This window comes from Oxyura jamaicensis, chromosome 14 (assembly GCF_011077185.1).
Source record: "Oxyura jamaicensis isolate SHBP4307 breed ruddy duck chromosome 14, BPBGC_Ojam_1.0, whole genome shotgun sequence".
NCBI classification, from domain to species: domain Eukaryota; kingdom Metazoa; phylum Chordata; class Aves; order Anseriformes; family Anatidae; genus Oxyura; species Oxyura jamaicensis.
In genome coordinates this window covers 9,608,706-9,633,661 of record NC_048906.1, presented here as the reverse complement: position 1 = coordinate 9,633,661, position 24,956 = coordinate 9,608,706, and the positions used below count along the sequence as shown (strand labels likewise).

Sequence of the window (24,956 nt, the reverse complement as noted above, 5' to 3'; positions counted from 1 at the left end):
ATTCTCAGTGATTCAATTGTTAAAGACTGGCCTTTTTTTTGCAAGCCTCTTGCAAGCAGTGATTTTGGCATGAACCATAAACAGTGGGGTTCCTTCCAGGAGGCATCTTCTGAGTGCCTGTTTTCCTCAGTCTTGCACCCCAAATCATGTTCCAAATGGGAAGCTCACTGTGCAAACTCTGTTAACCACAGTTCTAATCCTCATCTTTTGAAAGCAGACCAATCATTTATTTAACTGAAATATCTCGTCATTCTTGTTGCCTGCCATACAGAGGCAGCACATTAATTGCCAGAGCAGTTCTTTGCAAGCAGCTCAGGTGGGCAATGTAATCTAACAAACAAACAAACAACAACAAAAAAAAATAACAGTAAAAGCAGTTCCTGTTGCTCAGTTGTGCTAAGTTCAATAGCAGTATTTAATCTGCTTCCCATACATATTTTCCTCCCAAGAAACTGCCTTCCTTTCCCAGAGTAAAAAAGTTTCACTGGGCTTACAGACTTGCTCCAATAAAACAAACAAACAAACAAACAAAAATTCCAATTGTGTGGCATAGCTTAAATTTATTCCCCCCCTTTGTTTCTTGCCAGGCTTTGTTTTTGGAACTCTGTAAAGGATTTAAAGCACATAACCCCCCATATAGTGCTCAGCCATAACAGTTTTTTGTGCTATACAAGCTACTAAATCCTCCATGACTCTATTGTCTTCACCTTACATGAAAATTATCATAGTTCAAATAGGTTTCCAAATCAGTACAAGCTGAGAGTGGGAAGCTGGCCCCACTGGTGTTGGGTGAGCCTGGTGTGTAGCTAGGACTACTGAATGTTTGGGCATAGCAGGGAAAAAATATTTTCAGAAGTGGATATTTTGTTGAAAACTTGAGAGCTTTCTATATTAATGTTATGATATAAGACTTAGTTTAATTCCGCTTTTGGAAACATCTAAAAAGTTACAGCAGGATTTATTTTCAGCATTTGTTTCATCAAGCAATGAACCACAAAATTGACCATTCACACATCCCTTAATCTGGCTACCCTGGCACTGCGGGAAGCCTCTGTGCACAGAGCAGTCAATGAGGTGCTCCAAATCACATTAGGGCTTGGCAGGCTGCGGTATGAGATGTGCAAAGATAATGAAAATCTTTGTCCTAGACCAGCTGAATCTCCCCAGAGACCTCGCTCAGAAGCCAACCCACTGATCCTCCTAGTTTGCTTATAAAAAAAAAAAATCCCAAAGGAGGCCAAGCTGTTTTGGCACCAAGCTCCACCTCGGGTCTAAAGCTACACAAGATAACCACGTGGGAGAAGGGCCAGGCAGCAATGCATGCCAGCTCCAGCCTTTGAGATTTAGTGGGCTGGGAAATAAGAGTTTAGCTCTCTTCTGGAGGAGGCTTTGCCTTACAGGACTTTGCAATCTGGAGGATGTCCCGGGTGGCTCTGCTTCTTGGCACGTGCTAGGGGAGAAAGCAGGTGGGGGTCACGGGGCCAGGTGAGGGTTCTGGACAGTTTGCCCAGAAAGAGGGAGGAAGGGGAAAATGGCAGGATGGTCACTGCCTTACTCAGAATTTTGTCTGTTGCTATGCCAAATTAAGTGGAATCAGTACCCTGCTACCATATGTTTTGATAGAGGCTAATCAAATAAAGTGAGCATATAAAAAAAAAGTAAAAGCTAATGAAAAACTATTTGATTACATGTATAAATCGAGTGATTAACAAACATTTGTTTTCTTAGGCTTCACATTTCCCCTACACTTAGAGTTTTGATCAGATTTTTTTCCTCATTCATTCAAGGGCAATTTTTGTTTAATTAAGGCTAATGCCTGATACTTTTAGCGAAATCTGCTTTCAAGAAAACAGTATTCTACCCTCTCTTTTCAGGAAGTAGTTAAAATATGGTAACTCCAAGATCAGACAGGTGTAAGAGCAGATCTTTAAAGCATTTATGTGCTTATGTGCAAATGAGCACCTGTGGAATTTTTAGTTAAAAAAAAAAAAAACTTCTGAAAATTCCATCAGCATCCACTTGTATGTTTAGAAATCAAAACATAAAGGCAAGCAGTCTCCTTTGAGAGATGCTGCCTTAAGTTGGAAGAAACCTGACAAGTCACAAGCCTCTTCACTGGCCATTGCTTAGTTGCTGATGCACCGAGGCTGCTCAGGTCCCCGAGTGACTGGATAGTTATTCCTACTTGTTTTTTCCCTTCAGCAACACCTAATGTTCTGGTCCACAGCACCCAGGCCCTCAGCATGGTCTTTGCAAGAGTGAGTTCAGAATATTTCATGGCCAACTCAGATATCAAAGAGGAGAGAATACAGTGGGGGATTTCAGGGAATCCCAAGAGGCAGGCAGAGGAGGGGAGGCAGCCCAAAGCAGTGTGGGGACTAAAACACAAAGATGGAGGAGTATTAACTACCTGTATTTCCAGACACATGGATTTCATACCCTTACTGCAGAAGCATACGCTATGTTATGTTATGATAATGATATAATAATCCTTATAGCTACATTTTTAACAATTTAGGTAGCAGGCTTTGGAAATCTTGAGTCTACAGCTGTTTAAAGAAAAGATCCCAGCTGATCAGTGCCATGAGGTCTTCAGTTGTTGTTTTATTTTTTAGGGAAAAAGATAATTTCTTAGAGTCTTTAGCAATTATAAAATAATGTGAATTGTTTGTGCTTAAACACTGCCCAGCTGAAAGCCAAGTGAACTTTCTTGTTTCTGTACAGCCAAATAAGGCCAAAAAGGATGATAAACAAGTAGTCGTTAAAGCTGTATACAATGATTTTAGCTTGACTAATCTTGATTTAAAAGACCAGCGAGAGCAATGTTTCAAGCTATGGGTCATGATGCCCATCCAATATACAGCAGTTACTCCAAATGTGGCTGTTTTCAAAGTGGGGAAGACATTTCACTCTCTCTATTTTATGCCTTAGTGGGGTGAAACACAAGGTTTTCAGCTTCTAGGTGGAAAAAAGAGGTATTCTTGTATTCAATACATATGGTAGCTATCAGAATCTTTAAAGGATTTTCATTAACAAAAAGGCATAGGTTTGACAAAGAAAGTTTGTTTCTTAAAAACCCTAATATTCCAGGGTTAGAAGAAGATCTGAAGAGTTACTAATGGAAAAATAAACTAAAGTACAGGAATAGAAGGAGGAAATGCATATTGCAAATTAGTCTTCATTACCATGACATGTTTCATCCTGGGAAAAAGTGTGATGTGAATTTTTATTTAATCTTTGCATCAATTTTAGATTTGATATTGGTTTTCATGTATTTTTGGACAGATTCTTGACTGATATACTGTCCTTTAGATGAAATTTGGTCACAAGAGAGTTCAGAGCTATGCTAGCCTTTAAGGTACTGTGTACAGTATGTGATTTGTACTTCTTAAATGATTAATTTGTTCAAGTCATCAGTGGCGCGCACAAATACCTGTATAGCTGGTGATCAGTAGCACTGCTTTTTAAAAACTGCAGTATAAATATTCAGTCAGTCAGCCACATTTTTATGGATGACCTCCCAAAACCAGTTCAGTTTGGGATTATGATGTGTATTTGCAATATAGGACAGACTACAGCATCACAGCATGATCCTGCTATAAGCAATATGCATGCTATCTTCTGCAAACAAAAATTTGTTTTCACATGAATCAAATCCTACCTTTGATTGGCAGAACTGGAAGATGCCTAATACAACAAACACAAAATTAAGTCAAAAGCATTCTCGATGGCATTCAAATAATAAACCCAACGGACTAGCCATAGAGAAATGCAGACATGGTCAAAATTGCGGGTCAGATAGAAGATCCCCATCCAATTAAACAGCCTGAGTGTTTTGCAGAAATGGCTAGGAATGATAAACTGAGAGGATTTTGAGGAGCATTAAGTTGTGCACAGCAAGCCTTATTACATTAAAATCTCTGCCTGACCCATGGTACAACATCTGCCCCCATGATGTGGCACTGCCTGAGAGCTGGCAGGCCAAAACTCAAAGAGGAGGCCTTCAGCAATCCAGGACTCAGAAAAATAAGGGCTTTCAGAACAGGGCTGGTTTAGCTGCTATTTTACTGTTGCCTAAAGTGATTATATCAAGACTGCAGAAAGGCTTGACCTGTGTGCATTTAGGCTTGACCAGTGTGCATTTAGTCACCGCGACATGGCCTTGCACACAGGTGGGCTGTGTCAGCAGGGAGGTGCCACGTCTCCTGTTCTCCCTAGGCACAGTCTCCGACTGGCTGTTGTAAGCTCTAAATCTCTGAATTGAGAAAGTCAGTGTAAAGTAGTAAGTTTGACATTAAAAACTTCCTATGACATTGATACCTGTTTCTTATTTCATCAACAGGTAAATCTTATACCGGGACTGGAGTTCAAGCTCATTGAAGGTGAGAAGAATATATAGTTCCATCAAAATTGGAATTGATTTTGAATATGGAAAGACATAATAATACTGAGATATACTAAAATGGCTGAGTTTACTTACGTGCACAGGATAGACTGGTCTTCTCGGTCTGTGAATAAAGAAAAAAATCCATTAATTAGGGAAAATGGCTAAGTCCTGACAGAAGCTGTTATATTTATAAGGACTTACATTGAGCAGTATAGACCTTTCAAAATCTGACAGTTCCTGATTAGTCAAAAGTACAGGGTTCAGATCTTACATAATTTGCCCTCATATTTAAATAAGCATCTCTAATGGAAATATTTTGTACAAAAAAAAAAAAAAAAAAAAAAAAGAACAAAAGGTTAATAGTTCAAAAATATTTTTTGGAAATTCCATTAGAGATGAACTATAATGAGGACAGCAAGAGGATCAGGCTCTGTATAAGAAGATTATAATTGATAATTTCAAGCCTGAAACTCAAGTTTTTACTATGCTTATGAAATATGGCTAGCAGCCCACTTCAGACAAAGTCTGGATAGATAAGGCATCAAAAACTAAAATGTTTGAAGGTGGCTATGGAAAGCTTTAGATTTTGAAAGCAGACCAGTCCAAATATCTGAATGGTGTACTTAATATGTTTTATTTCATATTTAGAGATAACTTTTTATCAAGACGACAGATAATTTCTGTAAGGTATCCTTCAAGGACTGAGACAAAATGAGATACTTTTTACTCACATATTTTACAAAAGCATATCAGCAAGAACATAAGCATTCTTCGTATTTTACCATGAACAGGATTATCAAACACATATTGGATAAATAATTATAAAAAGGTGAGCCAAAATCTCCATTTCTACTGTGTAATACATTTAAGAGGTTTCTGTGTGGCAGAGACCAATATACTGCAATGCTGCAGCACATTTTAGGATTACATCATAGCTTCATAATCTTGCCATGTATCTTCCTGTTCATGCATTTGGAGTCAGAGTTTCTCTTTACCTTCAGAACTTTTACACAGAATTTTCTACCAAAAGGCTGATATCAGGCTAAGCTTAGGCTGTAATAGACAGTGAAAACACACTAAGTTTCATAATGTGCTCCACAACACTAAAGTATTTCCCAAAGCTCTACTGAAAAGTCTGCGATAAGGGGAGGCTTTACAGTTTGCCTCTGTGGGAAGATGCATGTCTAGCACATTTACTGTGATCTCTTCTGAAGCAGAACTCTTTTTTTTTTTTTTTTTTTTTTTTTCATCATGGGAATGGTCAAACTCTGGCACAGGTTGCCCAGAGAGGTGTGGTAACTCCACCCTTGGGCATAGTTACAGGTAGACTTGATCAAGGCTCTGAGCAACCTGCCCTGGCATGGAAGCTGGCCCTTCGCTGAGTGAGGCTGCCTCAATCTGCCATGTACAGACTGTAGTATTTACCAGATGGAGAGCACACATTTGACCAGGGAAGGCTCTGGGCAAAGGTTAAGACCCAAACCCCTTCCTCATTTTATTCAGCATGTTGGATGACTTGCAGGGCAACCTATCTGGTTGCTTGCCCTTATCGCTGACCCTGTATGTAATAAATGCCATGAGATAAACAAGCTTTCTGTACTGTGTAGAGATAATGGAGATGAATTCAACCTATTAAGCTTACAAGTTATAATTGCAGCCTGGACCACAGCCAGCCTAGGAAAATCAGTAGTGGTTTCTGCTCTGGTGTGGATTGATATTAAACAACTGTATTTAGTCCCAGTTCTTCAGTAACGTTCAAGCAGATGCTATAACATTGACTGCTTTATTGATCACTCCCACAGCAAATGGCACCACTTTACCACTCTAGTCAGTAAATTGGTGTAAAATGAATCATTACATTGCTGTTGTAGGTATTTGTCAGCAGTCAACATTGCAGGACTCTTCCACGTACACATTTTGGAGAAGAGGAACTGTGAGCCACGTTTACTTTTTGCTGCAAGATACTGAGCTAGGCTTTCTCTTAGGTTAAAAAAAGTGAGAACACAGTAGAATTTTGCTAAAAATACACTGTTGTGTAAATAGAAACCATGGGCATATATTGATATTACATCACAAACTCATAAATACAATAAAGAAAACAAAATTGACTCCTTGATACAGAGTTGCCAGTGGAAATTCTGAGCTCAGGGAACATTTGAAAAAACCAGTTTCCTCTAAGCCAAGTGTTTTCTCACTTCTCTTCGCTCCCCATTGCTGCCCCTCTTTTCCTCCCCAGTAAGTGACAGACCCCTCTTGAAGGTGTCTCATAAACTGGCCCACCACACGAGTTTGCATGAGTGCATGTATATGGGCAGCTTGGCTGAAATGTAAGAAAAAAGGAATGGGAAGGTCAGGAGTTGCACCAAGTGCCCTCTGGGCCAGCGAACAGACCATACAAGCCAAGCAGGAGGTACTGAATTTCTTCAAACTCAGACAGCCCAGCCCCTTGTGCAGGTACTGGAAACAAACCAGAATAAGGAGGAAAAGGAGAGAAGGGTGAGTCTTTGGTGTGCTGCCAGAGGCAAGGTCTACTGGCTCGCCAAGAAGGAAAGGATGCCTCTGGTGAAGGAGCACTATGTAACTCGGATATGCAACTTGAGGGCTACTGGGATTCTTGGAGGGAAAAGGAAATCTATTTGTTTGTTTTCAGCTTTCTCTTGTAATCCCAAATGGCTTCTGGGATTATACCTGTGCAATTTGATCATTCCCTGTAGGTGAGCAACCCCATGGCATTCTTGCAGAATTCTGTGAGGGAGCAGTGAGAAAAGGCTCCTTTCTTGGTCACTGGACTTAACCCCTTCAAACGTCTTGTATACTTGGCAGCCATATGAAGTTCTGAAGTTTTAAGCTCTATGTTGCTGCGCTGTGCATCAAACCTCACACCAATCAACTGACCTATGCACATTCATGGAGGGAGAATGCCCAAAATTGCTATACTGCCTTCAGAAGTTTTATTGAATTGCAAAGGTAAGAATGGAACGTATCAGGAATCCTAATCCTAATTTGTTATGTCATGATCTGCAAATACCTGCCTCATTTACTTTCCAGGACTCTCCAGATTGATTGCTTCTATTTCTGTTCTGGAATATTTTATTCTGTGTAGGAAGGATTGTACCCTGTCTTGGGAGTTTGCAACTTTATGTGGGTAGATTTATCAGAAGAAAATGACTCACAAAATAAAGCTGTTTAAGCATAATATCTGGGGCTTACAAAGTATCAAAATATGTTTTCTGTCTTCCAAAATCTCTTTGGTTAATTCCTATTTGAAAGATTGATACTACCTGGAAGACTATCCTATCCTGTATTTCTATACCCCCTCTATGTCCATATTAGACATTTTGGATATTTCTGTGTTTTCTCCTCAACTCTAACAGTATACAGACCTACTTCACAGTCTAAAAGCCACCAGCTTTCCTAACCCTGCAACTGACTTTTTTTTTTTTTTTTTTTTTTTTTTCTGGAATCTGCTTCACTTTTTCAGCAAACACCTCCAGTCTGCTTGTAAGAATCATATGCCCCTCTGTTCTCAATAGACCAGCTAGTTCTGCTTAATCACAAACAAAATCAGATGGTTTATCACAATGAAGCAGCAAGTTGGCAGCTTTACCATAAAAGGGAAAAACAGACTGAAGCCATGCTCCAACACTCGCTTACTGCTTCTTTACATTTGTTAATAACCACACTGCCTAAAGGGGACATTTCTGTACAGTCCTGCTAAGGACACAGTAAACAGCTGGCTTTTTACAGCAGCCTCCTTTTCTAGGACCTTGGGAACTGTGCTCCCCTCCCATACCTCCCAGTAACTACCAGGTTGTTTGTTTTTCCATCTTTAACTCAAGTTTGCTTACAAAGTCATTGCATAAAAATGGTTTTGCAGAAAATAGATAAGTTTCTTAGAGTTGCAGGAAACCTCAATATGTCTTCTCTATATCATGTATTGCCAGAGCATTTGATGAAAACCTAATCTTCCACATTAACATTTTATATCTATTATTACTGCTACATAACTTGACCTTTTGCATTTGTGCTGTTTACTGCTCATTTGCTGTTTGCCACCTGCAGGGGAGATGGCAGAAGGCAGCAGAATTACTCATCCTTACTGGACCAGTGTTTGAGCTCAGCCACCACTGAAGCTGGCAGTGGTGCAGGAAGCCATCCATCCACCCACCTCTGGCTCCTCTTCCCTGCCCTGCGCTGCTCTCTCTTGCATGAAGGCATGATGCAGCAACAAGGCTGGCGTGCATTTTAAAACTATCCCGGCAAAAAGCAAGGGGTGATTGTAACCTGGAACAGTTCTGTGTGATGACTGCATGAAGAATAATGCTGACAGTGTTGGAATGAGGGGGTTGTATAGCAGCTGTGCTCCTGGAAAGCTACGGCCTCCATAACAGAAGAGAGAGAGGTGAGTGCAGAAGCATAGGGTGTTCTTTTTATGATCACAGTCTCTAAGTGTACTAGTAGTCAGCTAGCTGGTCTGTAAAGGCAGTGAGGTCTGTAAAGTTCAGTGAAGTAGCTCCTGGGGCCAGATACACACCCAAAATGTTCTCCTGGAATATTATATTCTCCTGGATTTTTAGATTAAAGAAAAATTATTGTTCTGTCTGAAAATGAGCATGAAAGAATGAATCTGCCTGGGCCATAATCATACTGCATCAGTGACATGTGGTAACCTGCAGATTCAACAAGACATTCAGCACCCCAGTTTGAGCATGGGAGAGCATGGCAGTGATATGGAAAAGATCACCAGTGCTCATAACAACCTGTGCTCATAAAAACCTGATGCATGTGGGCATTTAATCTCTGTCCAGCCAACATCTCCATTAATTCCCATGTCCTGTGAGAAGTCGAAGTCAGCTTTTCCGCATATTTGGAAGGAAGTCCAGTTATCTGATTTCTGTTAACCATGACTAAGTGTTATTACCAGAACAACTTTGATAGGACTTAAATATCATCCCTAAGGAATACATTAACCAAGTAAGTCTCAGAAGCAGAGGAGGGGCACAGAGTGCCCGGCTCATCCCTTTTGCTGGATATTTGTGCCAATAGAGAGGCTGAGAATATGAAGGGTTGTAATTCCCAGCTGATGAAACTGTGACAGGAGAATCTGCACAAACTATGGCTTGGTTCACTGAGAGACAGGGGTTCTTTAGGGCATCTGAACAAGCTGACTGCTCTTGGCCAAGCAGCGCCACTCAAGAAGTACTAGAATGTAGTTCTTCAGCCTCATGAACCTAAGATATATTTTGCTTTGGCAAGAAGAAACTATGCAAGTTTCCCAGATAAGGAGCAATATTGAAATTTCACAAGGAAAACATTCAGTGCCCGATCCATGTTTATGAGTATGAATTTCTGTTTATACTCCATTTGTAAACATGCTTACAAAGACCTACAAAGTGTTCTGTGATTCTGTGCCTATATGTATCGTGTGCACACATACACACAATTACATTGATGCCTACTTTCACCACTCCAGTGTGAATATGATTTGGCTGAATAACTAGAGTTATTTTGAGGTTTGGTTTAGTTTTATGCACAAAACATTAGTCTGTTTTTCCAAACAAAAGCACAGCTTTAAAAGCAGCTGGGGCCCTCCTCAGAGATGGAGAGACTCCAAAATGGCATGTGCAAGTAAATAAGCAAGAAAAGCGTAGGTGTAATGGGCTTGTGATGCAAGCTGTTGTGGGAAGGCTCCCTGGCTGCCATGCCAGCTGTGCCTGGTTGGGATGGGAGACAGCAGAAGAGCTCCCTCTTAAATGTTCAACTTATCTGTTCCCTCCTCCTTGTTTTTCCCTTCCTTCCTATTTGTTCTCCCCCTCTCCTTTGCTGTCAGGAAGTTTTTCTTGCAAAAGGGACACATAAATCCTGAGGCGTGAAGCTTCCCCAAGAATTGCTGGGGTCAGGACATTATTCCAAGCACTAAAAAAAGTTAAGAGAATGAAGGAAAAGCATACACTTGTGCTGCCTCCTCCTCCCAGCACCCAGCCTGACAGGCACAGCTGAATCCCTGCTGTTCTAGGTGCAGTTAATGGCCACAGCGAAGGGCAACAAAGTTTGGGTGGCTTCACCAGGGCATGTTAGGAAGACCAGGAGAGAAGAAGAGTGAAAGAGGTCCTTATGCTGCTGGAATCAGGCAGAGAACTGATACTGTTTTCATCTTAATCAGAAAAATCATGCATACTGCTATGCTGAAACAATTCTTATTTTTTGGTATAGATATAGTATTATGTTATTTTCTGCAGGTAGTTTGTGGTCCTTCGTAGGTGTTTTTCCCCCCATCGCATTTTTAGGGGACAAACAGCAGAGTTCTGCACTTCTGAATGGGGAGAATACTGCTAAGCTTCTTGCAGAGCTTCCACGGGAGGATTGCTGCTTAAAGGATTTGGGGAAAAGTAGACTGTTCTGACTTCAGGGGCTGTTCAGAGCCCAGTGCAGTGCTGTATGCAGAGCACTGAGCTTGAGAAATGACCTAGAAGACAAATATGTGGCTGTAGCTTACAGGGATCTGCTTATGCCAAGTAAGTTTCTTTTAGCTGTGACTCCACCAGAAATGAGATTTACTGCATCATGTTATTCTAAAAGCTTGCACCTGCCCACTTAGCTCTAAACATTTTATGTGCCTGTCTTCATGAATAACTGCTGTTACATTAAGGAAGGAAGGAAGTCTGTTTTCAGTGTTTCTGGTATTGGTATGTTATTGATCCTCATTTGCTGCACTGTAATTCTGCCTTCTGGGATGCCTTCGTAAAATAAGCTGACATAGTTCCAGAAAAGCAATGTCACATAAGCAATAGGAAGAAAAGGGTTGCTATTGTAAGGCAGATACCTAGTTCTCTGCATTTAAAGTTGAAATAATTCAAGCACTTGTATGTCTGAAAATGTAAGATCCTGAAGTTAGCAACCAAAGTTCCAATTAGCTGCTCAACTTAAATTTAAGTAAATGATCTTCAGGAATAGGCATTTTTTTGTTATCTGGATTATTTTGCTAGCATTACTGTTAGTACATATAAGTACTCAAGACTGCTGGGGGGAGAAAAGATGCTCTTTATTGTTTTTCCCCAGTCAGACCTGAAACTCATAAATCTTAAACCCTTAAAGCCTTAAGCTCCAAATCAGGCAGCCTTAAACTTTGGGGTTGAGCTTGCCAAGCCATAGTCACCTGCAGGATCAGGCCCCTAATGAGGGCATATAAATCTCAAAGCATTCTGCATCCTCCTGGTTCTCTGGAGCACCCAAGGTTGCAGCAGGATGGCAACCAGTCATGTCCCAGCAGCCCGTAGGTGTTGAAGCCTGTATGTTCACCTCTGTAGCTTTTTTGTCCCTAAGTGATCTTTCCCTAGAACAAAATCCCCTTGGTCTGTCAATAGTGACTGTAGAAATTCCATGTGAATTTCTAAGGTTTCATTTGTACACTTTGCAGTCTCCTTTCCTGCTGTGTTAGGAAACAGAGCACATCAAAACTTAGGACTCCAAAGCATTAGGCAGTAATGAAAGTAGCCCTAAAATGTTATTTGAATTTGCTTGCTAGGAGAGAGAGAGAAGCAACACCGGCAGATGCAGCAGCATTAGCAGCTAACTTTGGAATAGTCTCCACTGGTGGAAAGGGAGCGTTTTCCATGCCCGTATTTGCCAAAACTATTTGCTCGACTTTGAAACCTTCCCACATGCCTCGACACAGATGGGTAAAAGGATTGTTTTTCCTTTTTGAGTCACAGTGTTTGTGGACTGCTGTTCCTGCCAAAGAATTCCTCCGAAACTTCTCGAAAGGCTGTGTCTCCCTCTGAATCAGACCTTTTCTGACTGTGCTTCTTGCAGGAGCTCATGTGGAGCTCTCAGTTGTTTTCTCCCACATTATGGTGCAGTGATTTCTAAGAACAGCAGCATTAAACTTGCCTACCTTGCAGCATGCTCCTGTAGGCTGTGTCCGCAATAGCATAGATGTGGGGTGGCATTTCGTGCCTCTTCTTTCCCTTGTACATGTCAATAATCTTCTCTGAATAAATGGGCAGCTGTTTGTATGGATTTATCACGACACAGAAGAGACCTGAATAAGTCTGCAAGAAAATTCAAATAAAAACAGGAATCAATATCGTGTACTGCCTCTATCCTGGGAAACAGGCATCGGCTGCATATAAAAGCATTTTAGCAAATAACACTTTCTTTTGTATATCACTTAGTGTGACAAATGAGTCAGTAATTATTGGATGTATGTGTATGGATGCAGTTTCCAAGTGCACAAATAATTATTTCTAATAAGCAAACGGTCAGAAAGCATGTGAATTTAGCTGCCTGTAGAAACACCATGCTTTGATTTCATGTTGCAGGTTTCTTTTTACTTTAGTTATTTTCATCTTTATTTGTGATGATTTGTGATTTATTTGTGTTGATTTGTGATTTTCATCTTTATTTGTGATGACATAACTCTAATGTTTCTTAATATTTTTTTATATGTGCATTTGCATACTGGAATTCATTCTTTACTCAGGCAGGTGTCAAATTTTGTAAGTCTTAAATAAGAAACTTGGTTTGATGTTACTAAGTCATTTTTAAAAAGATGATGTGACCACCATGTAGCTGTGATGATTGAAGTAAGTCTTTGAAAAAAAATTACTCAAGTTCCAAATAGATGTTTTATTGGAATCGTCCTATGTCTTCGCTATATAACTATTTCTGTAGGAGATTCAAGGAAAAATGTTTTATATATAAGGTTTAGCAAAGGTATTCATATAAAAATATGTATGTAAACAAGCAAGAACAATGGCTACCAATTGATAGCTGTTTATCCAGGTTTTGTTAATTTTTAAAAATTTTCCTTTATTTCAGGAAGCTCCAGCTGTTGAACTGGGAACAGAAGCAATAGCACCTGATAATAGATAATAACCCACATCACAAACAGTTACCAAAAGTAAGTCATTTTCAAGGGTTTAATAAATAAACACAAAAATTATTAATAATAATAAGTGAGATTATAGCTGCAGCCTTTAAGCCAGCTATTAATTTTAAAACCATGCCAGCCTGGGAAAAAAAATAAAAAAATAAAAAATAATAATAATAATAATAAAAAAATAAATTGTGTCCTTTATAGCTTAGACATGAGTTGTTGGTATTCCCCCGCTGTGTGAGTGAGTGCTTTGTGGTGCCCAGCTGCTGCCTTGCCCTAACCTCGGGGCTGTGTCCAAGGATGGCTCAAGACACCTTGGCTCCCCCATTAGGAACTAGGGCAGCACAGGACTGTAAAATGCCATCTTGGAGGCTTGGATCCGGGCACAGGGATTTCCCTTTCCTGACCATATTAGGAAATGGCACAACACAGTCTCGACACAGCCTGAACACTTTATATGGTATTCAGCAAACAGGGCGAGAGCATCCATCAGCTCCTAGCAGTGAGGAGCAGGTGGGGTGCTCCGTGCTGGGCAGGAGAACGTCTGGTATGCTCTGGCTGTTGATGAGGGCCTCTCCTACCTTTTACAGGTTGTGATTGTGTTTCCATGTGCTCAAGTGAGATAACTAGAAAATGGAGTTCAGGATCCTCTTCAGCTCTTGATATCCCCAAGCTAAAAACTTTGCTATGGAAGGTAAAACATTACTGTGCTGGCTTTTTATTGACACCAGAGTTTAGGATGAAACTCTGTGCTAATTGTGTTGAAATGAACTTTATTGCTGCAGGGATGACACAGTTGAAAAGGGCTATATACTCTTTCTACCAGAATAACCAAAAGGCCCTAAAGGGAAGGATAATAATGCCTTTTTTTTTTTTTTTTTTTTTTTTCCAGTAGAAATAGATTTACTGTATATGCTCAACTAATAATTCCCAAGTAAGTAAAATAATATGAGAGTAAATGTCTGATTCAGAAAATTACTTAGGCCTCACTTCCCTGAGATTTATAGACATTTTCCTGACTTTCATCATGCAGAGTCCAAATGCCCCTGTATAGCTATTTGTTTGCACCTGTAATTGCTAATTTGGAGGCACAAGAAGCAGGCTACTAAAGGGAAATAACCTGAGCTGACAAAGTTCAGGAATCCCCATTTCTAACTGGCCTGTGACTGATACCTTCTCTTACCTGAGGGAAGTTAACCAAGACTTTGTGGTTTCACCACTCGTAGTTCTAGGTATCTAATTTGCAAAGATTTGGGGAAAACATATTAACATATGCAGTACTTTGAAGGCAAAGAAAACAGTTGGCTAAGCATGGGCTTTAAAGTGGTGAATTTGAAGTTTCTGTGCTTTGGATTATTCTCCTGGGGTATGGTCCCTCCCTGGAGGGGGGCCTGCTGTTGTGTCCCTCCTGGGGGATCTGAAGGCAGGGCCTAGTTTGAAGTATTTTAGGGTAGCATCTGCACAGGAGTGCTGTCTCTTGGACAGCCACCACTGATTGGTATTTAAGAGAGATTGATGCAAATACATACATCTATGTTGTAAATGTCTAAATTTGGGCAGAAGAATCCTGCCACTGGCTCCAACATACATATATAATTTTCCGTAGATAAGAAAGCATTCTGCACTGTTGAAAAAAGACTGAATGAATAGTGCCTATGAATGCAGGTACAAGAAGCTAGATTCTGCTTGCAAATCAATTGAAGCTAAGATGCTATTTTATTTATGTTTATACCACAGTTTTTAGTCTAATTTCTGCATGGACAAGGCAGATTGTTTGTTTTAAACAATGTGAAACATGAGTTTGCCTTTCTTTAAGTAACTCTGATGAAGGAAAAGGCCAGGGTATTCTTCCAGTCTATGGTCACTCTGAATTACTGAATTCAATCTTTTTTATTTAGTAATGTTTAATTTAAATGCAAGAGTATGTGATTTATTTATTATTTTTTTCCATCTAGGTTGGCTTTTTTTTTTTCCTGTAGTGTAATGGGGAATCCTTGCTTGCATCAGTGATGCTCTAAAGGGAAGAATATTAAGGTCATGTTTTCCTTGTATGCGTGGGACTCCAAGGGAAGTAAGGTCGGCAGTGCTTGGCAAAGGGAGGAGATGGTGGTTTACAGTTAGTTTTGCAAATGGATGAGAACAGAGCCAAAAATTCAGTTTGTTTTTAGGGCTTTTTTTTTTTTTTTTTTTTAACCTCAAAAGGTATGACATATGACAGTGTCTAGCAGGGCAGTACTGTGTAAGGCTGGACATTTTTAAAGCAGTTTTAGGTTTCCTGAAAATACTAAGAACTTGTAATACAAGTCAAAGTAATTTCTTTATAACTGTTAATTAACCACCATCTTAAAATGTGGTCTCTTGAGAGAGAGACTAATTTCAGGTATGCTTCAAATTTGGACTCAATAAAAACAAATTTTAAAACAGTGGATGGTGCAATTAAATTAACTCCCTCTTCATGCAGAAAGTGGAAGCTCCACAAAACCCTACAAAATAAACTGACTGCAAGTCCTTAAATACCTAGTCAGTTTTTATCACTCTAAACAACTATTAATTCTTTTTAAATCTTGAAACAGCACAAAGCATTTCCAGACAAATTCCATTTTAGTAATTAATGCTTTGTGCTCTAATATAATAATAATACCTAGCTTCCTCTGTTCACCTGCAAACAGAGAATCCAATAAACTCAGATCTGAGAGTTTGGAAAGTCTAGCTTCTTTCAGGCATCTTGGTGATGTGCATTTTAATACATTCCTGCAGGAAAGATCTTGAGCTTTAGCTCTTTTAAGTTGTGGATTACAAATGGTTTCATTTTTGTACTATATATAACCATCTTATTTTCTGCTTCATTTCCTACCTTCCAATTTAGCATTCCTCATATTAAAGAGAGCTCTACTCCTGCCTCCAAAACCATGATATTTAAGCTTTGTGCTTTCTTGCATTCACCAGTGGTCTGTCATGGGAGTAAAATTTCCATAGATTGAAACTATTGATCACTTCTCTACAATGTAGCACAGGGATTATCCATGTAAAATCAAAGGTAACAGCTAAGTCCCATGGAAATTTCCTGGGCTTTCTTACTGTGCAGTTTGTAACTATTGGCACAGCTAGGCTACAGGGTTGTTAATGGCAAAATATGCCGGTGTTAACACACTTGTGTGCATTGGAAGACAGAAGAATCTTGGCCCTAAATCACATTAATGAGAGGAGATTGCAATTTTCCCAGGCTTGTCTGATCTGTAAGTTGACCAACAAGGAGAAAAAAAATCTATGTTGTAGTAGCCATGTCTTTCATTCAGTATTGCACTGAAGGATAGGAGTACCCAATTGGATTCTGGTGGGATTACTCATTTATTCAAACATAAGGTTTTACTCAAGAACTCACCAAACCAGAACTTCTCATCTGTCTTTCAGTGGGAGTTTTTCCTAAGAAAAGACTATGTGGCATGGCTTTTCTGTATGTTCTCTTTGTAAGTTACTGCTGGAGCATATGAACTGGAAACTTCTCAGGTTTCCATTCAAGTCACTGAAAAGCCCCTACTGATCTTCAGAGCATGAGGACTGAGGTGGTGTTTAACTGTCAGTGGGTACTCTCCACGATGACATCATCATTTCAGAATTAGCAAGCTTTGGGGAAGAAACCTTCATGCATTTTAATTTAGTTGAATAAAGAAGCAATTATTAAAGAGGCAGAATAGTAATGGGGAATAAAGTCAACTAGACTAATTTTTGGTTTGGGGTCCTGTTGCTGAGCTGGGTGTACTTGCATGGCTGCATTACACCAGGACTGTATCCCTGACAGCAGCTGGGATCTACCTTGTTCGTGACAGGACGTGGTAGCATGCAATAAGAAATGTGGGCATTTTCTCTACTTACATAAATTAAACCTGAGAAGTATCTCTCCCTTAGATTGTGCAGCACTGAAGCTTCATTGAGGCAGGTCAGCTCTGCCATGTCCTCCACTTTGGAGAACTTTGGCGGGTTCATCTTCTGGATGTCATCTTTGCTCAGTGTCACTTTCTTTCCATTTTCTGTCAGTTCAACTGTCACCTCATCCCCTTTCTCTTCTTTGATACTTGCTGCTTCAAATCCATGTTTCTCTGATGGAACCCAAACCAGTCTCTTCGCTGACCAGTCAGCCTGGGCAAGTGGGTTATTAATGAAGTTTTTGTCCACAAAGAGGAATTTCTCATCATCGCTGAGAGATTTTTGAGCCATTTTGACTCAGTAGTCACCTGTTGAGGAAGCAAAATATTCTGTTTTAAAAGGGAGGTAAATATGGAGGTGGTCCAGGCAATTTGATATTTGTCAGATCTCTGCCATGTGGTAGATCCAAAGCCCTGTAGGTCCTGTGTCATATCCTACATTTCCATGCAGATATTTTGGGGTGCCAGTTTAGATACCTTAGAGAATCTGTGCTTAGATACCTGAGTCCCACTCTTTTGTTACCATGTCTGAAATCATCTAAATCAAAACCTTCAGAGCACTAAAACAAGTGAGGACTCCTGAGCTTATTACCTTCAATTTGCTTATATTGTACTGAAGATCAGAGAGAAAAGTAAGGCATGATTTGCATCTATGCAATTAGACTGTCAGGATTGCACCAAGGCTACCATCTGAACAGTTCCCTGCAGCCTCATCTCTTGCCCATCACTAAATTGCCCATTCACTAAATATGAACTGAATTCATATATATTCACTAAGTTAATTGAATTCAGATATATTAAAAATTTATCATTGCCCAAATACTGTTGGGTGTGTAGCGAAATACCAGTATAATGAAACAATTAGTAAAAGAATAGTTCCCAGGCTGTGTTCCAGAAAGAACAGAAACAAACTTTTCCTGTGAAGGACTATTCCCAATCTCTCTAATATATCATTTCATTTGGAGAAAAAAAAGATTAAGAGAAAATAAAAAGGAAAAAAAATCATGTTTGAAAGCAAACTCAGAGGACACAAAACCCAACCAAAATAAAACCAACAATTGCTGTCAGTAGTGCTGATGAAGGGGAGGTAATTTAGAATTATTTTATTTCTGTGGCTGAGACAATGAGAGCTGATCATTTATGAAGGAGTAATGTCCACCAAGTGAGAGATGGGGAAAGGAAATAAAACAAGTTATTAGATACTTGGACTTGGATAAAACTGCTGGATGTATCTGCTCTGCAGGTGAGAGTAATGGGAGGGTTTTGGCTGCTTTGTGCTGTGCTGGGAGGAAGGAGGCAGCTTCTTTCCTGCACTGGCCATTGAAGTCAGGATGCAGCTGCAGCAGCTGGGCTGATAACACTGGAGTGTTCCTACGTGTGGGACACACAGCCCTCAGTGAGAAAACGGGTAAACAGAGGTGTTGTGGTTTGCTATAGGGCAGGAAAAGCACGGTGCTAGTCATGAAACCTGCTGTGCAGCAGAGCAGAGGGCAGCTGCGGAGAGCAGGGAAGAGTATAGCTGAGAAAAACATCACCAGGAGACAGAGGCTGTTTCATTTCCTTATTGAGAGTGAATTTAATATTTACAGTATTCAGACAAACACAGATCTTGAGGGACTTTGGAGAACTGAATGCTAAAGATGTCTGCAATCAACCCATAAGCAGAATGATATTTGTAAAGACCCAGCACTGTGGTATGTGGCCAAATGGACACCCTGTACTCTGGGAGTATCAGAGAGTGATTTCCAAGTATTTGTCCCCAGAGCCTTTCCACAGATTAATTTTTTTTTTTTTGCAAGGCCAGGCTTTGTGAGAGGTCTGAGTGAGAAGCATAGATCATGCAGAAAGTGACCTAAAGCTTAAAATCAAAACTAGGATTTTAGAGGCGCCTGAGAGGGTTAGCTGATATCCCCGTGGAAATCAGAAGCCCTGACTCTTTAAACTCCCTTGACAATGCTCTCATGTAACAAAATCCATCTTTCCTTTAAATATGATTGCTCTAGAGCCACCTAGTTGGAAAAACCCCAAGAGGAAACTTTACTCAGGTCATCGATGAGCACACGATGTAGGTGGTGAGGTGGGTAAATGGGAGGCAGATCCTATCAGCTTGGTTCTGTGCATCAGCACTTGCCCATGCACAGTGTTCTCTGCTGTCAAGTCCCTGCGAGGGAGCTCTGCAAGATGTGGCCCTTTGCAGGCTCCCAGGGGATTCTTGGAAGAGAGCTCCAAGAGGAAACTATTTGACCTCTGTGTGGATTAAGGCAGAAAATGTTCCCTCCTTGCCAAGAGGGCTGGTAGAGCTGCACAGTTCCAATAATGGAGATGGTATTCTCTTTAGCAGAGCTTTCCAGCTGGCGGCTGCAGGGTGAAGCTGGCTGGACAGAGCTGCAGCTCCAAGAGTAGGCTTTGGGGAGCAGCAGGAGCCTGCCATGGCCTCTCTGCTCCTGCTGTGGTAGCAGTGGGCAAGGCACGTTCTCCACCCATGCCCCAGCAGCACGTAAGGAACTGCTTTGGAGGGGTGGGAGGATTTTGGGTTGCCAGAGGGCCAGAAGAGAGAGCTATGTAGTCATCCTGAAAGGCTGGATCCTGCTGCCTTTGGCTAAGTGCCGAGTGGCAGAGCATCCAAATTGATTGGAATTTGGTATTGCCGCCACCAAAAACTAGACTGAACTGCAGAGCTGGGTTTCATGGAACCTAATCTTGCTACTTTGAGGCTGCCCAAAAATGATGGTGGTGGAAATCGTTCTGAACGCTTACCTTAAAAACCCAGATGAAGATGAAACCTGCTACAAAGCACGTCACCAGTGGGACAAACCAACATTTCTTTGCTGTTTTGTTGCCCAGGGACCAAGAGAGAGTTCCTTTTCTTGTTACATCCTCTATCCAACACAAAGCTTTACAAACATTCTCTGCAGGTCCCAGCATGATACTGAGAGCTGGTCTGCCTGTATTCTATTAGGTTCTACATCTTCCTGTGAGTAGAAATTTTTGCACCTTGTTGAGGTTAAATTTAGTCATTCTGAAAATGAGGTGAGGTTGTAATGTGAGGATGACATTTGAGTAGTAGCTGAGTACAGTTGTAGTAACAAAGGAAATTCAGTTATAAAGGGTTTCTAGATAGAAGGGGTGGAAGATGGGCCCCAAAGACTCGGCTGGATTTGTCCTAGTGAGGTGCTGGGCAATTAACTAATGAGCTGCTGAAGTTTCTGAATCAAAATCAGAAGTAAACCTGCTGGACCATCTCTGATCTAGGCTGCACTGCACTCCCACACATGGCTGATGCTGGAGACATGGTCCAAGGGGAAAGACTAATGACTGTTCATTGGGAATGTTCCCTGAGATGGCAAAACTGAGCCCTTAGCCAGACCCTGGGTTTCATCCATAGGGCTGGCTAAGAGAAATGGAAACTAATACCAGTGGAAACCTGTGACTAGAGGTTCTCATCCATTATTTCAGGTAAATCTTACCCCAGATCACTTGAGTAAGAGCAAAGCCTGTTCTGTACTCAAAGCTGAGCTGTCCTGAAAAAGGGAAGAGGAAAAGCAATGGCAAAATGATACTGACATGAAGTTTCTTGCCTCAGAAATATGACAAATGACACCAAGTGCTGGATGCATTTGCTATACTTGTCTAAATTCCAAATGTGCACAAATGCAGGGACATGCATACTTCCAGGTTATTTTCTATTCCACTTTCTACTGCCCAGCTGCAGATATATCCTGCTGATTTTCACTGTCCTTTCCCCTATAATGTCAGTAACAGAAGTTGAATGCCGTCTTTACTATTAGTTTTTCCTGAGTATATTATTCCAAGGACAAAGTATAAATATCTCCAGGAAGTGCACTTTAATTAAAAGGTTATTGGCCAAGCAGAATTGCCTCCTGGGTCAGAGCTCAAAGGGAATGCTTTTGTCCTAACGAGAATATAAAGGACACTTCTCCCTTCCTCTGCTGGATGTGAATGTCAGTATAAAAGCTTATCACAGCTGTGCAGGGAAGAGTTATTAGAACAGAGGAACATATAACCAAGCATGTGAATTATTTTCAGGAATTATTTTGGGGAAGGGGAATAAATAAATAAAAAAATTCTAGGCATGAATCCTGATCTTTTGACCTTTGTTTGGGATCTGGCCCCCTGGCACAGTTAGTTTTGTCATGAGCACTGTTAGAAATCCCTTCTGGCCTTTTGCTTCTTCTTGCTGGCCACTGGGACCACCCCTCAAATTCTTTCTGTCATCACAGACAATTTGATCTGAACATGAAGTTATTGTCAGTACTATTTTATTAATGCTGTTCAACCACAGAAGAGGGAAAGTCTATATTTTAAGAGAGAACATTTTCAGTAATTTCACAAGGCTGGTTTTTAATACATTCTCTGTGCACTTCAATCAAATTGTCTGCAAGTGACTTGGCCTCCTATCAGGTGTGCTCATCTCTGTTAATGCAAGTCAATACAGAACAGACACTTGACAGGTCCAGAGAAATTGGTCCACATTATTATCTGTTATAAACCGAAAGAAAAAAGAAAAAAAGAAAAAAAGAAAAAAAGAAAAAAAGAATACTTGAACTGCATTCTGTGGGGATAGATTCCTTCCTCTGGAAAATACTAGCTATTTTGAATAGCCTCAAATGTCATTCTATGAAGTAAATCAGATTCTGCATGTTCATTAGAATTCATAAATAATCCATATTTTAGCTGGAGTATGCACAAGTTGGAAAGTTACCTTTTGCTCTTTGCTTCTTCTAAAATTAACGTACTTGAAAGAAAAGCCAAGAGATTTGCAACTATTAATTCTCAGTGAGTTATAAAGAGCCTGGATCCCCTGCGTACATCTATGCATGCTTCCATATATGGCCATGTTCTCCTCAATACTAGCTGTTCCGCAAAAATGTAATGATAACAAATTCAAAACAAATACCTTTTAGGGACTAGTGTGTCAATTGCAAATGAGATAATAAAAATCATTGTTTACATCTAAGCGAATGCAGCCAGAGGAGTATCATGCAGTAATTGAAGGGACTGCTTAGTTAAGTGCTTTGCCCTTCGGGGTTTCATCCTGTTAGCCTCTGTTAGCGGTTTATGGGAACTGAGAGCTTTGGGAGTTTGGGAAGTGGGACCGGGCACAGCATCTTCTTGCAAGCTGCCTGCCAGGGCAAAACTTAGAGAGAAAGAGAAGGTGGGCTTGCTTTTAAACAAGTGTATTTCAGAAAAGATTTCATTGAGACGTATAGGTTATATAACAATGATGAAACTTCTGATTTCCCTTGTATTTAAAATATCTCATTTTTTTTCTTCATTATAAGCATATATGTACACCTCTCACATACATATCCACACGTGTGTGTGCATACACAAACATAAATATGTGAGAGGAGCCAGTGAACTTCTGGGATGACACTGAAGCTGTTTTCTATACTGCCATCTACTGTCGTTTTAATTTACTCACAATATTTTGTTCAAGTTAGAAGTTTGCTTCTTTATCTTCCCTTTAAAAAAAGGCTTAAGTTGCATTTGAGATCACTTAAATTAGTCCAGTTAATTTTTCCTGTTTAAAGACCAGAAAGCTGGAAGGCTAATTATATTATTTGGTTTACTTTCATTAAGCTGCTCAGGAAACGCACTGTAAAAGCAGAAATGCGTAAAGATCAGCTGCTCAGGCTAGCAGGTTTCTTCCATACCGAATGCCCCTATGATGTGTCCTTGCAGCACGTACCTGCTGCAGCCCGACAGCGCATGGCACCTTGCGGGCTGCCTCGCTGCTGGCTCAGAGCGTGACCACTGCTCCTCAGCCAGCACCTTCAAGGCTCCATTCAGCCACAGCAGTGTTAGAAGCGCCTAAGGACCAAGCTAGATCATCAACATGCACTGCCTCTTGCACATTTTAAACAGAACCCCATTAGTAATATACAGGATAAACCATCTGAGCATGTCTAGTAGATCTATTTCTGATTTGTATGCTCTCTGCAGGTTCATCCACTGAAAGTTTTTGCAAGGTAGCACTATACTCAGCTCGCTGCCCTACTCCATCCCAGCATGGTGAGCCCCCCACCCCATTCCCAGCAGGGATGTGCTGCCCCCCCAGTACTCACAGGCGTCCGATTAAGGCAGGGAGGGAACTGGAGAGTCAGGAACCTGTACAGCCACCAGCCGGGACAGTCCAAGTCCTCACCGCCTTCTCAACCTCCCTATATAGAGGAGGAGAATCTTGTCAGTGGGGAGGGGCCCTGTAAACCACGTCCTGCTGGAAAATCCTCCCAGTACCTGGGTTAAAAACCCAGCCTCAGCCAAGGAGCTCATTCCCAGCAGGGCCTCACCCTGGGCTGCTGCCCCTGTCCCCAACTGCCCTTCAGCCAAGCTGGGTCTGCATCCCTGGCTTTCAGGAAGGCATCAAGGGGTACCCCTAACCCTCAAGTCTGGAGCTTTTGCTTGTTTATAGGGGTGCAACTCTTTGGCCAAATGGACCTTTTAACTCCTTCCTGACTCAGCAGCATCCTTGCCCCTCGTGGCCCCCTACCACGCGCAAAGGGCAGATCCAGGTCCCACAGGACACGGGAGGTTTCCCACCCACCATCAGTGCCTTTTCTTGGAGCCAAGATGCGTTCCCGAGTTGAGGAGCTGCTTGGCAGGGGGGTTATTCCTAACACAGCAGGGTCTCTGGGTGTTTGTGTGACATTCGGAGCTTGGGGCTGGTGTCAGCCTCCTTTGCCCCTGGGGATGTTTCCCAGCTCTCCAGCACATTTGCCAAAATTTCTCTTGCCAGCCTGTGCTCAGCAGAGTTCCCGAGAAAGCACTGTAAATACTTTTTCATATGTAAGAAATACCTCCCTCTGTCCATAAAAGGAAGAAGAGAAGTGATAAATAGCTGAGGGGGAGCAGTCACTGGGATGCAGTGGAAAGAGCAGACAGCAGGCACTGCGTGCCGGGGGGGAGAGGAGGACAGGGTGCGTGGAGCCAGACCTACCAGGGCTAGGGAGGGATCTGGTCCTTGTCAAACCTCCCTCACACCCCCGAAACCTTCAGTCGCCAGCTGTCCCCCCTCCTCCCTCTACGAGTAGCCAACAGCCTTGTGCAGTGAGACCTGTGGATGGAGACATCCCAAAAAGGGAAAGCTAGGATCCTCTAGGAATTCCCATCAACGTGCCAAACACAAAATACCGAAACAACCCCCTCTCAGCACCAGGCTAAATATGGTGTATACCCAAAGGATCAGAGCACAGTCCTGGGTGAAATAATTTCTCTTGACATCAACAATCCGGTCTTCTCTGAAAAATAAGCCTTCCTGAGGAAGATGGATGAGAATCATATTGGTGTTGGCATCCTAGGAAAATACCTCCGAGGGGAGGCTGAGCTGAAAACCTTGGGAGTCACTTGTGGAAGTAGCAGTGCTTGCAGGTGTGACGGACCAACAGACCCTGCTTCTAGCACTGGCCAGTGGTGAACAAAGCTGGTCAAACAGGAGAGAGGGGAAGTGCATCGGTGCTCCTTCCCCACCACGTTGCAGAAGTACCGGCTATGGACATCATGAGAAGCCTCAGCTGGAGAAGACTCAGTTTGCTAACCCAGTTGAGTGTTTCCAGCAGTTGCGCTCAAGTGGAGGGGCAGCGTCCGCCACCTCCTGAGGCATGGGGCTGCCCTGCAGCCTGGCAAAGCCCTGACAGGTTTGGAAAGGCAGCAGGGTCCTATCAGACTGATGCACATGTGACTGTGTTGGAAGGAAGCCAGGGAAATGATATCCAGGACGTCAATCCAAGAAACTCACCCTTGTTAG

General features: G+C 41.5%; 1 protein-coding gene and 1 long non-coding RNA gene across 4 annotated transcripts in view; one reads left to right on the top strand and one right to left on the bottom strand.

The window, feature by feature from the left end:
* MYH11 (myosin heavy chain 11) overlaps positions 1–23,392 on the bottom strand; it is a 59,963-nt gene extending 36,571 nt beyond the window's left edge. For 2 of the 3 annotated variants that reach the window (XM_035339136.1, XM_035339137.1), the window contains exons 1-4: positions 23,278–23,391; positions 17,139–17,497; positions 12,282–12,438; positions 4,481–4,508 (exon numbers count right to left, since the gene is read on the bottom strand). In XM_035339136.1, coding sequence (XP_035195027.1) covers positions 4,481–4,508; positions 12,282–12,438; positions 17,139–17,480 — 527 coding nt within the window. In that variant the 5' untranslated portion in view covers positions 17,481–17,497; positions 23,278–23,391. Of the gene's footprint in view, positions 1–4,480; positions 4,509–12,281; positions 12,439–17,138; positions 17,498–23,277 lie in introns of all 3 variants that reach the window. The other variant, XM_035339138.1, reaches the window with a different exon arrangement.
* LOC118174113 lies at positions 1,932–23,256 on the top strand. The gene is made up of 5 exons (XR_004754545.1): positions 1,932–2,588; positions 4,343–4,382; positions 8,450–8,789; positions 13,208–13,289; positions 23,156–23,256. It is a non-coding gene; the product is annotated as an uncharacterized LOC118174113 (long non-coding RNA).
* Positions 23,393–24,956: the final 1,564 nt, after the last annotated feature.